The sequence below is a fragment of the Jaculus jaculus genome, chromosome 14 (genome assembly GCF_020740685.1).
Source record: "Jaculus jaculus isolate mJacJac1 chromosome 14, mJacJac1.mat.Y.cur, whole genome shotgun sequence".
NCBI lineage: Eukaryota > Metazoa > Chordata > Mammalia > Rodentia > Dipodidae > Jaculus > Jaculus jaculus.
Window position 1 is genome coordinate 4,002,439 of NC_059115.1, and position 13,999 is coordinate 4,016,437.

A 13,999-nucleotide genomic window follows, 5' to 3' on the forward strand; every position below is an offset into this window, starting at 1 on the left:
TAACGTGGATTCTGGGGAATCAAACCTCGAACCAGGGTCCTTAGTCCTCACAGGCAAACGCTTAACCACTAAGCCATCTCTCCAACCCCTTTTTCTTTTTTAAAAAAGAGAGAGCTGAGCATGGTGGATCATGCCTTGAAAAGAAAGAAAGAAGAAAGAAAGGAAGGAGTGAAGGAAGGAAAGAAGAGAGAAAGAAAGGAGAATAGGCTGGGTGTGGTGGCACACACACTTAATCCCAACACTTGATGGCTGAGGTAGGAGGATCGCCGTGAGTTCGAGGCCAGCCTGAGACTACATAGTGAATTACAGGTTAGCCTGGGCTACAGTGAGACCCTACCTGGAAAAAACAACAATAAAAAGAACAAATTAGAGGGCTGGAGAAATGGCTTAGAGGTTAATGTGCTTGCCTGTAAAGCCTAAGGACCCAGGTTTGATTCCCCAGGTTTCATGTAAGCCAGAAGCATATAGTGCTGCGTGCATCTGGAGTTCGTTTGCAGTGAGTAGAGTCCCTGGCATGCCCATTCTCTCTCTCTCTTTTTCTGTCTCTAATAAATAAATAGAAATAAAACCTTTTTAAAAAATAAACAAGAGCTGGACTTGGTGTGCATGCCTTTAAAACCCAGCACTTGGGGGGCAGAGGCAGGAGGATGGCCGTGAGTTTGAGACCACCCTGAGACTCCATAGTGAATTCCAGGTCAGCCTGGGCCAGAGTGAGACCCTACCTCAAAAACCCAAAACATAAAAGTAAAAAATAAACAAACCAAGTCAGAGGCCAACCTCTCAAAAACAAAATATACGGACCACTCCCTGTTCCCTGCACTCCCTTGCGGACGTACTGTGGTCCCATTGTACAAAGGAAGAAACTGAGTCCAGGAAAAATGGCTGTCTGCAGAGGTAGATTTAAATCAATGTCGGATGCTCAATAGCCTGTTTTCTGTCTGGTCAAGGCAGTAGGGTAGAAAGAAGGGAGATCATCCAGGGTGGGCATGGCCTCTGACAGGAATGTCACCTTCTCTTTGAAGTCCTGCCAAGAGGGACAGGAGGTGACCAGGGGAGGGCTCTGCTCAGCACAGCCTGCAGCCTCCCATGCTCTGAGCTTGCCAGAGGAACGGAGTACCCAGAAATGTCCCTGCTGAGATGCAGGGTCCCGGCCCTGCCCTGTCTCTGCTTCTGGGTGTTGGTCCTGGCCTCTGTTGTGGGTGAGAAGCTGGGGGAACTGGTGGAGGTGGGGTGCCCTGGGGGAGGGGGGAATGTGAGTGTGAATGTGTCCTGAGGGTTTAAAAAAAGCATAGGACTCAAACCCAGCGTGGCGGCGCACGCCTTGAATCCCAGCACTCGGGAGGCAGAGGTAGGAGGATCGCCGTGAGTTCGGGGCCACCCTGAGACTCCATAGTGAATTCCAGGTCAGCCTGGGCTGCAGCAAGACCCTACCTTGGAAAAAAAAAAAAAAAAAAAAGAAACCCAATAGGACTGGTGAGTGTGCCTGGTACATTGGGTGGAGTGTGTGTGTGTTAGGGCTGAGTGTCAAGTGTCTGGTGGTCATTCGTGTGCGGTACAAGTGTGTTGGAGGAGTGCAGACGGTCGCCGGTCTTGTGTGAGGCACGGGGAGGCTGAGGCAGGAGGATCTGTTGGAGGCCCGTGTGCACCACATACCAAGCTCAAGGGCAGCCGAGTCTACGTTGGGAGGTCCAGTCTCAAAAAAAAAAAAAAAAAAGTCAGGGCTGGTGAAATGTTCAGTGGTTAAAATCACAGGCTTGCAACACCTACCAGCCTAGGTTCAATTCCACAGGGGTCCACTTAAAGCCAGACAGGCATTTATTTGCAGTGGCAAGAGACCATGTTGAGTGCCCCTCCCACATTTGCAAATAATTTTTTAAAAAGCATCTTAAAATGTATCTCGTAGCTGGGCTGTGGTGGAGCACTTTATTCCCAGCCCTTAGGAGGCCGTAGTAGGAGGATCCCCTTGAGTTTGAGGCCAGCCTGAGTAAGTTCCAGGACAGCCTGGGCTACTGTGAGATCCTATTTTCACAAAGCTAAGAAATGGAGCCAGGCATAGCGGCACTATCCAGACGTGGCGGCGCACGCCTTTAATCCCAGCGCTCGGGAGGCCAGTGGAGGAGGACGGCTGTGAGTTCGAGTCCAAAGTGAGGCTACAGAGTGAATTCCAGGTCAGCCTGGTCTAGAGTGAAGGAAAAAAAAAAAAAAACTGAATAAACAATAAAGAAAGAGCGCTGGCCGGGCGTGGTGATGCATGCCTTCAGCCCCAGCACCTGCGAGACAGAGGTAGGAGGATTGCTGTGAGTTTGAGGCCATCATAGTTAGCTTGGGATAGAATAAGACTCTACCTCAAAAAAAAAAAAGAAAAAGAAAGAAAGAAACAAGACAGACAGACAGACTGCTCCAGTTAGGGGCGAGGGACAAGAAGGAAGGAGATAACGAAAGGTAGGAATGAAGGCCGTGGGGTCACAAGGACAGAAGAGGAAAGCTGGTAGCCAGGCACTGCAACCATCCAGAACATTCTCTTGGGCATTCATTGTCCAGCCACACAACAACACTGAGGGTACACACACTACCCTGTTTTACAGAGTGGGAAACTGAGTCATGGAGAGGGGAGGTGACATGTGAGGTCCGTGAAAGCAGGGCCCGTGTGGAAAGGCAAGGGTCCCCCAGGTGTGACCCAAGGCTAGGCGTGCACAGAGGGGGAGGAATGGGGTGCTGGAGTGGGGGCTTCCATCAAGCCTTTCTCTGATCCCACCCAGCATGTGCACCTACAGAGGGCCTGAGCCCCACACCAAGCCCTGAGGTGAGCCGCTGGAGCCTGGTCAGGGACAGGGTGAAGGAACTCGTGGAGCCTCTGGTGACCAGGACCCGGAACAGGTGGCAATGGTTCTGGTGAGGTTCCTGGAGCTGGGCTGGGAGGGGCAGGGGCAGCACTGAGGCCATAGGGTCTGAGGGAGGAGGGCTAGGCCTAGATCCCTGGGTCTGAGGGAGGAGGGCTGGGCCTGGACCCCCGAATCTGAGGGAGGAGGGCCGGGCCTGGACCCCTGGGTCTGAGGAAGGAGGGCTGGGCCTGGACCCCCGGATCTGAGGGAGGAGGACTGGGCCTGGACCCCCGGATCTGAGGGAGGAGGGCTGGGTCTGGAGCCCTGGGTCTGAGGGAGGAGGGCTGGGTCTGGACCCCTGGGTCTGAGGGAGGAGGGCTGGGTCTGGACCCCCAGATCTGAGGGAGGAGGGCTGGGTCTGGAGCCCTGGGTCTGAGGGAGGAGGGCTGGGCCTGGACCCCTGGTCTGAGGGAGGAGGGCTGGGTCTGGAGCCCTGGGTCTGAGGGAGGAGGGTGGGCCTGTACCCCTGGGTCTGAGGGAGGAGGGTGGGCCTGTACCCCTGGTCTGAGGGAGGAGGGCTGGGTCTGGACCCCTGGGTCTGAGGGAGGAGGGCTGGGCCTGGACCCCTGGGTCTGAGGGAGGAGGGCTGGGCCTGGACCCCTGGGTCTGAGGGAGGAGGGCTGGGTCTGGACCCCTGGGTCTGAGGGAGGAGGGTGGGCCTGTACCCCTGGTCTGAGGGAGGAGGGCTGGGTCTGGAGCCCTGGGTCTGAGGGAGGAGGGTGGGCCTGGACCCCTGGGTCTGAGGGAGGAGGGCTGGGCCTGCACCCCTGGGTCTGAGGGAGGAGGGCTGGGTCTGGACCCCTGGGTCTGAGGGAGGAGGGCTGGGCCTGCACCCCTGGGTCTGAGGGGGGAGGGCTGGGCCTGGACCCCTGGGTCTGAGGGAGGAGGGCTGGGTCTGGAGCCCCGGGTCTGAGGGAGGAGGGCTGGGTCTGGACCCCCGGGTCTGAGGGAGGAGGGCTGGGTCTGGACCCCCGGGTCTGAGGGAGGAGGGCTGGGCCTGCACCCCTGGGTCTGAGGGAGGAGGGCTGGGCCTGGACCCCTGGGTCTGAGGGAGGAGGGCTGGGTCTGGAGCCCCGGGTCTGAGGGAGGAGGGCTGGGTCTGGACCCCCGGGTCTGAGGGAGGAGGGCTGGGTCTGGACCCCCGGGTCTGAGGGAGGAGGGCTGGGCCTGCACCCCTGGGTCTGAGGGAGGAGGGCTGGGCCTGGACCCCTGGGTCTGAGGGAGGAGGGCTGGGTCTGGAGCCCCGGGTCTGAGGGAGGAGGGCTGGGTCTGGACCCCCGGGTCTGAGGGAGGAGGGCTGGGTCTGGACCCCCGGGTCTGAGGGAGGAGGGCTGGGTCTGGACCCCCGGGTCTGAGGGAGGGGGGCTGGGTCTGGACCCCCGGGTCTGAGGGAGGAGGGCTGGGCCTGCACCCCCGGATCTGAGGGAGGAGGGCAGACCCAGATCCCTGGGTCGGGGGCAGGAGGAAGCAGCAGGACGGACCCCCTGTGGTAGCTGGGTTCTTCACTAAGATCTCCTTCCTCTTCACACAGGCGTCCTAAGGCCCTTCAGGGCTTCATGTACACCTACTATGAAGACCACTTGAAAGACCTGGGTCCCCGCACCCAGGCCTGGCTCCAGAGCTCCAAGGACAGCCTCCTCAACAAGACGCACAGCCTGTGCCCCAGGCTGCTCTGCAGGGCCCCGGCCCAGGGTTAAAGTGCACACGCCTTCCTTCCCCAGCGTCCACAATAAAGACATTAGCTCTTATCCTTCTTCCTGCCTGGTCACTCCTCATGGGCCAGAGATCATCTCTCCTCACCTATCTGTAGGGATTTAGGAAAGGAAGAAACGATATCGTGACAGGGCAGGGACCCCATGGTGTTGAGGGTGGGAGGCTGTAGGGGTCAAGATGATAACCTCTCCTTACAAGTTTCCGGCTTTTGGCGGGTGACAGACTTCACGTCGCTTCCTTAGTCTTAGGAGGTGAAGGTGGGCCAGCAGATTCATGCACCTACAGGGGCCCTTCACCCTATTCTTAGTGGGTTCCAAGAATCAAAAAAGAAAACAAAAACAAACAAACAAGCAAAAAATAGCACCAATCGCACCCATCTCTCTCTCTCTTTTGTGGTTTTTCAAGGTAGGATCTCACTCTAGCCCAGGCTGACCTGAATTCACTATGGAGTCTCAGGGTGGCCTCGAACTCATGGCGATCCTCCTACCTCTGCCTCCTGAGTGCTGGAATTAAAGGCATGCGTCACCATGCTCAACAATCTTTTCACTCTGTTTTGAGCATGGCCTGGTGCCAAAAGCCCATGATCCCAGCAACTTGGGAGGTAGAGGCAGTAGCATTAAGAATTCAAATCCAAGCCAAGCAGTGGTGGACCACACACCCCTTTGATCCCAGCACTCAGGAGGCAGAGGCAGGAGGATCACTGTAAGTTTGAGGCCACCCTGAGACTACATAGTGAATTTCAGGTAACCCCGGACTAGAGTGAGACCCAATCTCGAAAAACCAAACGATAAAAAAAGTCTTTATTTAAAAAAAAAAAAAAATTTCGTTGGGCTGGAGAGATGGCTTAGCAGTTAAATGCTTGCCTGTGAATCCTAAGCATCCTGGTTCGAGGCTTGATACCCCAGGACCTATGTTAGCCAGATGCACAAGGGGGCACATATGTCCGGAGTTGGTTTGCAGTGGCTGGAGGCCCTGGAGCACCCATTCTCTCTCTCTCTATCTGCCACTTTCTCTGACTGTCACTCTAAAATAAATAATTAAAAATTTAAAAAAAGTTCATAGCCAGGCTTAGTGGTGCACGCCTTTAATCCCAGCACTTTGGAGGCAGAGGTCGGAGGGTCACTGTGAATTTGAGGCCACCCTGAGACTACATAGTGAATTCCACCTCAGCCTGGGCTAGAATGAGACCCCACCTCAGAATACCAAAAGTAACAATAAAAAAAGAAATCATTATTTATTTGTAAGCAGAGAGAGAGGAGGAAGGGAGGGAGGAAAAGAGAAAATGAGAATGAGCATGGGTGTACCAGGGCCTCTTGCCATCGCAAACAAAACTTCACACACATGGGCCATTTTGTGCATCTGGCTTTATGTAGGTACTGGAATTTGAACCCAGGCCCTCATGACCTGCAAACAAGTGCCTTTAACCATGAAACCATTTCTCCAGTCCGAGAATGGGTCTTTATAAATTGCCTAAGTGGCTTTGAATTTACTCTGTAGCTCAGGCAGACCTTCAACAGTTTCAGGGGTGAATTTCCTTTCTTCCCTCCTTCCTTCTTTCCTTCCTTTCTTTTTTTGAGGTAGGGTCTTGTTGCAGCCCAAGCTGACCTGGAATTCACTATGTAGTCTCAAGTGACCTCAAACTCATGGCGATCCTCCTACCTCGGCCTCCCGTGTGCTGTGATGAGAGGCGTGAACCACCACTACTTGCTCTGGTTTAACTTTTTTTTTTTTTTTTTTCCTCGAAGTAAGGTCCCTCTGTGGTCCAGGCCAATCTGGAATTCCCTACATAGTCTCAGGGTGGCCTTAAACTCATAGAAATGCTCCTACCTCTGCCTCCCAAGTGCTGGGATTAAAGGCGTGCGCCACCAGGCCTGGCTTCAGGGGTGAATTTTCACAGTAAGGGTTTTTTTGCAGTTTGACCTGGCATGGGAACATCACCAATCACCACCTATCCAGCCCGCTCCCACCCCACCCCCTCAGCGGCTCTGTTGGCCAGGACTTTGGCCTAGGACAGAGGAGTCGGCTGATGTGGAGGGAAAGGGCCTCCAGATCTATAAAGCCTGTCCTCACCTAGAGCTGCTGAGGATTGTCCCAGACTGCCACCATCACAGTGTCACAGCCAGGTAAGAAGGTCCAAGAGGCAAGGTGGGGGTGCGGGCTGACAGCCCGGAGGGGCAAAGATTGTTTAGCCGGGAATGGCAAGAGTCACAGGTTTAGATGTCTCTGTCGGAATCACAGAATTTAGGTGTTGCTTTCCTCTTCCCTTTTGGAGTCAAAGGGCTTGCTATGTAGCCCAGGCTGGACTTGAACTCAGCCTCCCGAGTGCTGGAGTGACAGGTACATAAATGGAACCCATGGAACTTAGAATCGTGCCACGTTTCTTCTGCCTGGCATTTCCCTGGGTTCCATCTTAACGTCTTTCTGCCTCAGTTAATCCATCCAAAGTGGGGGTGATCATTTTGGGCTCTGAGGACATTAGTGAGGATGAATGAACAAGACACAGTAAAGCCAGGCTGTAGCAGCATGAGGCTCAGGGGACTCGAGAGTGTCACAAGTATTAGGTATGAGCCACGTCTGAGGAACGCACGGTTTTTAAATATATACTTTACTTATTTATTTATTTATTTATTAGGGACAGAAAGAGAGAGAGAGAGAGAATGGGCACACCAGGGCCTCCAGCCACTGCAAATGAACTCCAGATGCATGTGCCCCTTTGTGCATCGGGCTTACGTGGGTCCTGGAGAAACGAGCCTGGGTCCTTTGGCTTTGTAGGCAAATGTGTTAATCGCTAAGCCATCTCTCTAGCCCACCATCCTCATGTTGTTTTTTGTTGTTGTTGTTGTTGTTTGTTTGTTTTGTTTTGTTTTTCTCTTTTGGTTTTTCAAGGTAGGGTCTCACTCTAGCCCAGGCTGACCTGGAACTCAGTATGTAGTCTCAGAGTGCCCTCAAACTCACAGTGATCCTCCTACCTCTGCCTCCCGAGTGCTGGTATTAAAGGTGCACACCACCACATCCAGTTTGGAGAGTTTTGTTTGTTTGTTTGTTTTTTAATTTATTTTTTATTCAAGATAAAGCTGACCTGGAACTCACTATGTAGTCCCAAGCATGGTGGCGCACGCCTTCGATCCCAGCACTCGGGAGGCAGAGGTAGGAGGATCACCGTGAGTGTGAGGCCAGCCTGAGACTACACAGTGAATTCCAGGTCAGCCTGGGCTAGAGTGAGACCCTACCTCGAAAAATAAAAAAATTGGGCTGGAGAGATGGCTTAGCGGTTAAGCGCTTGCCTGTGAAGCCTAAGGACCCCGGTTCGAGGCTCGGTTCCCCAGGACCCACGTTGGCCAGATGCACAAGGGGGCGCACGCGTCTGGAGCTCGTTTGCAGAGGCTGGAAGCCCTGGCGCGCCCATTCTCTCTCTCTCCCTCTATCTGTCTGTCTCTCTGTGTCTGTCGCTCTCAAATAAATTTAAAAAAAAAAAAAAGAAAAAGAAAAAAATTGAAAAAGAAAAACAAAACTCCAAAGTTGACTCCTAGAATGCCAGGGAGGAAGCCCAGAAAGGTGTTGCATCCAGAATATTTACTGGGCAGGACAGAAGACAAAAGATCCCAGTTTCTCCCTGGACGGAGTGGGGGTTCCCCAGCAACAGCCCTTCCAGTAACCCTGCCGCCCAACCCCCACAGGGCTCCAGACCACCAGCAGCATGGGCCCCCGGTTCCTCCTGGCTCTGTTCCTTGTCCTCCTGGTGTTGGGGTGCGGTGAGTGGGGCCTGTGGGTGGACGTCTCTGAGGACGTCGCTGGTCACTGTCCTTCTACCCTATCTGCTCCCATCCCCACCTCCCCTCCGCAGCTCTGGTGGCCAGAAGTCTGATTTGGGACAGATCTTACCCTCACCACCTGCTCTACTGTTTACACCTTCTGAGTTCCCCTAACTCGGCTATCGCCCCATGTTTTCCACAGAGGGCCAGGGGGCCATGCTGCCCCAGGAAGATGAGCCGGTCGCCCCAGCTCTGCTTGAGAAGGTTCAGAAATCCCTCTTCAGTTACTGGGATTCAGCCAGAGCAGCCGCACAAGGCCTGTACGAGACGACATACCTGACCAGTGTAGACGAGAAACTCAGGTAGCCGGAGTTCTATAAAGACGGGTTCATCTCCATCACACCCATGGGTCTAGACCCAGTCTTCTGCCCTCAGACCCAGGGGTTCCAGACCAGTCCTTTTCCCTCAGAACCAGAGATCCAGACCCAGCCCTCCTCCCTCAGACCCAGGGGTGCAGACCCAGCCCTCCTCCCTCAGACCCAGGGGTCCAAATCCAGCCCTCCTCCCTCAGACCCAGGGGTCCAGACCCAGCCCTCCTCCCTCAGACCCAGGGGTCCAGACCCAGCCCTCCTCCCTCAGACCCAGGGATCCAGACCCAGCCCTCCTCCCTCAGACCCAGAGATCCAGACCCAGCCCTCCTCCCTCAGACCCGGGGGTCCAGACCCAGCCCTCCTCCCTCAGACCCAGGGGTCCAGACCCAGCCCTCCTCCCTCAGACCCAGGGGTCCAGACCCAGCCCTCCTCCCTCAGACCCAGGGGTCCAGGCCCAGCCTGCCTCCCTCAGACCCAGGGGTCCAGGCCCAGCCCGCCTCCTCCTCAGAATCTGCCCTTTCTCTCCAGGGACATGTACAGCAAAAGTTCAGCAGCCATGAGCACTTACGCGGGCATCTTCACAGACCAGCTCCTCACGCTCCTAAAGGGAGAGTAGAGCTACCCCGGCCGCATCATGGGGAAAGGGAGAACCCAGGGTTTGAGTCCCCATTGGCTCTCCTCACCTGTTCAGGATGGGATGGAGTTCCACTGTTTCCTCCACTGTTATCTTTCTGCACCCATCTGTAGCCTGGATTCTTTCAGTGAAGGAATAAACCAATCCAAGTTTCTTGTCTAGTGCACCTGCTTTTTTGAGGTCTCAGGAGCCAAGGTGGAGGGTTCTGAGCCAATCTAGCCAACTTTAAAAATGTATATATTTTAGCTGTGTGTGGTGGCGCACACCTTTAATCTCAGCACTTGGGAGGCAGACGTAGGAGGATTGCTATGAGTTTGAGGTCACCCTGAGAGGACATAGTGAATTCCAGATCAGCCTGGGCTACAGTGAGACCCCACCTTGAAAAACAAAACAAAACAAAACAATAAAAGAAAGAAAAACCAAAAAACAAAACAAATAGACAGCCAGGTGTGGTGGCACACACCTTTAATCCCAGCACTTGGAGGATTGCTGTGAATTTGAGGCCACCCTGAGACTACATAATGAATTCCAGGTCAGCCTGAGCCAGAGTGAAACCCTACCTTGAAAAAAAACATTAAAAAAAAAAAAAAGGAGGTCAGGAATTATAGGTCATCTTCAGCTACACTGAGACTGAGGCCAGAGAAGACGACAGGAGACCTTGTCCGAAGAGCAGGGACAGGGCTGGAACCTTGGCCCAGCATTTAAGGTGCTTACTTACAATGCCTGCCAACTGGGCATCAATTCACCAGTGCCTACATAAAGCAGGGTGTGTAAAGAAATGCACGTACCTGGAGTTCATTTGCAGTGGCAAGAGGTCCTGTTGCAACCATTCTTTCTGTCTCTCTCTGCTTGCAAATAAATAAAATTAAAGAAAAAAAAAAACAATACTTCTGGGGATATAATTCAATAGTAGGTCTCTTGTCAAGCATGTATAAGGGTGTGTGGGTCCTAGGTTCAATTCCAAGTACAGGAAAAAAAAAAAAAAAGTGGCATGGGAGTGAGTTATCCAACAGTCATGTGACAGAGAGCAAACCGTTGTCTTCAAGGCCCTGGTAAATTTAGGAAGTCTATGCCAAGGTTGACTGGGGCCCAAGAAGACGCGCTCTCACACGAGAAAACACAAGTTCTGGACAATCTCAGTACCTCACATGTATTTTATTAAGGTGCCAGCCAGTCTCGGGGATGGAGTAAAGAAAAGACAAGACAGTCCTGCCCTAATGTGGCCTCTGAGAAAAAGCCACTGATGGGGGTTTGGGGGCAACATGAATCAATTTTAATGAGTATAACTTTGTAGAATGATTCCTGAGATAGGGTCTTACTCTAGCCCAGGCTGACCTGGAATTCACTATGTAGTCTTAGGGTGGCTTTGAACTAACTCATTGTGATCCACCTACCTCTGCCTCCCTAGTGCTGGAATTAAAGATGTGCACCACCATGCCTGGCCATTTATTTATTTTAAAAATTATTATTATTATTACTTTTTTTTTGTTTTTCGAGGTAGGGTTTCACCCTAGCCCCGGCTGACCTGGAATTCACTACGGAGTCTCAGGGTGGCCTTGAACTAAAATTATTTTTATTTATTAATGAGAGAGAGGGAGGAGGGGAAGAGGGGAGGAAGAGGAGAATGAGCACGCCCAGGCCTCCAGCCACTGCAACCAAACTCCAGGCACATGCGCCCCCTTGTGCATCTGGCTAAAGTGGGTCCTGGGGAATGGAGCCTTGAACCTGGGTCCTTAGGCTTCACAGGCAAGCGCTTAACCGCTAAGCCATCTCTCCAGCCCCTGCCTTAACTATTGAGCCACCTCACCAGCCCTCTAGGAATGTTTTTAGTTTTCAATCTTCCAACAAGCTTTTTCTTCACATAAATGTCACTTTTGAAATAATCTTAAGTGAATACTATGCAAATCAAAAACTCTCACAAGAGCCGGGCGTGGTGGCGCACGCCTTTAATCCCAGCACTTGGGAGGCAGAGGTAGGAGGATCGCCATGAATTCGAGGCCACCCTGAGACTCCACAGTGAATTCTAGGTCAGCTCTGGGCTAGAGTGAGACCCTACCTCGAAAAAAAAAAAAACACGAAAAACAAATCTCTCACAATACCTTTCTCATTTATTAGCTTTCCTGTATAAGATGTCAATAATAGGGACACATTTTTAACACAAAACACTGAATTTCATCTGTTTCTCACCAACCCACAACAGCCATGCCGTTATGGTTATATCGGCCATTTCCACTGCTTGGCAGGAGGCTTTTCCACCAGCGGCTCCCATGGTTTCCACTGCAACAATTTTCTTGCCAGACTTAGTTCTTTCTCAGCCTGAAGAATCACTTCTATTTGGCCACCCTGAAGCTGGTCTTCTAGTTTTTTGACATCTGATTCTGCTTTAACCATACCCAGCTTCTCATTATAATCTGCTCTGCATATTTCCTGTATGCTGCATTTTTAGGGATTTGATCAAGAACATCAGGAATTTTTGTGTACAATATTCTGAGTCTTTCGTGGGGAGTGTCGCACATGGCCAGTCCTGCCAGCCCAGTGGTCTTCTTCAGTACGCCTGCCATGATAGCGCCACCCTTATTTTTATTTTTTATTTATTAAAAATATTTTATTTGGGGGCTGGAGAGATGGCTTAGCGGTTAAGCGCTTGCCTGTGAAGCCTAAGGACCCCGGTTCAAGGCTCGGTTCCCCAGTTCCCACGTTCGCCAGATGCACAAGGGGGCGCACGCGTCTGGAGTTCGTTTGCAGAGGCTGGAAGCCCTGGCGCGCCCATTCTCTCTCTCCCTCTATCTGTCTTTCTCTCTGTGTCTGTCGCTCTCAAATAAATAAATAAAAATAAATAAAAAAAAAATTTAAAAAAAACCTCTTTAAACAAACAAAAAAAATTTTTATTTGGAGCCAGGCATGGTGGTGCTTGCCTTTAATCCCAGCACTCGGGAGGCAGAGATAGGAAGATTGCCATGAGTTTGAGGCCACTCTGAAACTACATAGTGAATTCCAGGTCAGTGTGGGCTAGAGTGAGACCCTACCTTGAAAAAAACAAAACAAAACAAAACAAAAAAGTTACTTGGGGTTGGAGAGATGGCTTAGCTGTTAAGGCACTTGCCTGTGAAGCCAAAGGACCCAGGTTCAATTCTCCAGGTCCCAAGTAAGCCAGATGCATATGGTGGCTCATGCCTCTGGAGTTTGTTTGCAGTTGGCTAGAGGCCCTGGCGTGCCCATTCTCTCGCTCTGTCTCTAATAAGTAAATAAATGAAAATAAATCTTAAAAATATTTTATTTGATGCCAGGTATGGTGGCGCATGACTTTAATCTCAGCACTTGAGAGGCAGAGGTAGGAGGATCGCCATGAGCTCAAGGCCAACCTGAGACTACACAATGAATTCCAGGTCAGCCTGAGTCAGAGCAAGATCCTACCTCGAAAGACCAAGTAGATAGATAGACAGATATAGATATATATTTTTTAATTTGTTTGAAAGAGAAACTCTCGATGCTTGTGCCCTTGGGGGTGCTGGGGACTCAAACCTGAGTCCTTTAGCTTTGCAGGCAAGCACTGTAATCTCTAAGCCATCTCTCCAGCCCCTTTAGTTTTTTATTTTCACTTTTTAAAAATTTTTATCAACATTTTCCATGATTATAAAATATATCCCATGGTAATTCCCTCTTATTTTCATTTTTCAAGGAAGGGTCTCCTACTTCAGGCTGACCTGGAATTCCCTCTGTAGTCCCAGGCTTGCCTTGAACTCACAGCTATTCTCCTACCTCTGTCTCCTGAGTGCTGGAATTAAAGGCATGCACTGCCATGCCTGGCTCTTCTTTCATAGACAGCATCATTTCACTCTGTCACCTAGGCTGGCCTCAGATTCCCTTATCCTTAGACCTTAGCCTCCTGAATAGTCCAGTGAGTCTTTGCCCATCCTCCCATGTCCCATAGGTGGGGCTGTTGATCTGGTGGAAGTTCCATGGCCTGGATTTCTAATGTGCTCCGCAATAACCTCCAGCTGCCTTCCAACTCTCGGGGGCACTGTTCCCAGGTCCTGAGGCTGGGCAGCTGTTGAGTCCAGTAGAAAACAGGGAGCAGGGGAGGGGTTGTGGCAATGCCCCCAATTCCCCAGGGCCTGGGAAGGACCGAGGCTGCCAAGCCCAATGGGTGACCAGAAGGAGGGAGATCCTGGGGGAACAATCACTGCTCTGTCCACTTGTTTCCCACAGACTGAAGCCAAAGGAAGCCACTGCCCAGGCCAGTTCTGCTTCCAGCCAATGCTGGTGCCGTTCTCAGACTCTTTCCTTTCTCAACAACTCCCCTCCACCACCACCACCATGACTCCCTTCCTTCAGGAACCTAGATACCAGACATCCAGGCTCCACCTAAGCGTTCAGTAATCTGAACCCCTGGATTCCCTCAGAGTTAACAAGTCTGGACCCCAAGTTCCTTTTCTTCAAGACCTAGCAAATGAGGTCACCAAGCCCCCCCTCTTCCTCCAACCCTGAAACCACAGCCCCTAGGTGGTATTGGACACCCCCTAGTGGTGGCCAGAGAGTGCCTGTCCCGTCATTTGCTTAATGGTAAGAAGGGGCAAGTATGAGGGTGCAGGCCTGCAATCCCAGCATTTGGGATGCTGAGGCAGGAGGATTACCACAAGCTCCAGG

The 13,999-nt window shown here is 52.0% G+C and overlaps 3 protein-coding genes across 4 annotated transcripts; 2 read left to right on the plus strand and 1 right to left on the minus strand.

The window, feature by feature from the left end:
* The first annotated feature begins 1,111 nt into the window (after positions 1 to 1,111).
* Positions 1,112 to 4,579, plus strand: Apoc4 (apolipoprotein C4). Of its 2 annotated transcripts, none has more exons than XM_045133247.1 (3): positions 1,112 to 1,199; positions 2,775 to 2,892; positions 4,414 to 4,579. In XM_045133247.1, exons 1-3 carry the CDS (start codon positions 1,124 to 1,126, stop codon positions 4,577 to 4,579), a joined length of 360 nt encoding a protein of 119 aa, XP_044989182.1. In that variant the 5' UTR covers positions 1,112 to 1,123. The 2 variants fall into 2 exon arrangements, with proteins under 2 accessions (XP_044989182.1, XP_004670347.1); XM_004670290.1 differs by having other exon boundaries at positions 1,124 to 1,199; positions 2,760 to 2,892.
* A 2,021-nt stretch (positions 4,580 to 6,600) lies between these two features.
* Apoc2 (apolipoprotein C2) lies at positions 6,601 to 9,505 on the plus strand. The gene is made up of 4 exons (XM_004670361.2): positions 6,601 to 6,718; positions 8,273 to 8,347; positions 8,550 to 8,709; positions 9,247 to 9,505. The coding sequence occupies exons 2-4, from the start codon at positions 8,293 to 8,295 to the stop codon at positions 9,332 to 9,334; spliced, it is 303 nt and encodes a 100-aa protein (XP_004670418.1). The 5' UTR covers positions 6,601 to 6,718; positions 8,273 to 8,292; the 3' UTR covers positions 9,335 to 9,505.
* Positions 9,506 to 11,566: 2,061 nt separating this feature from the next.
* LOC123454567 (NADH dehydrogenase [ubiquinone] 1 alpha subcomplex subunit 5-like) lies at positions 11,567 to 11,913 on the minus strand. The gene is made up of 2 exons (XM_045133231.1): positions 11,844 to 11,913; positions 11,567 to 11,727 (listed from the first exon to the last, which is right to left on the minus strand). Exons 1-2 carry the CDS (start codon positions 11,911 to 11,913, stop codon positions 11,567 to 11,569), a joined length of 231 nt encoding a protein of 76 aa, XP_044989166.1.
* Positions 11,914 to 13,999: the final 2,086 nt, after the last annotated feature.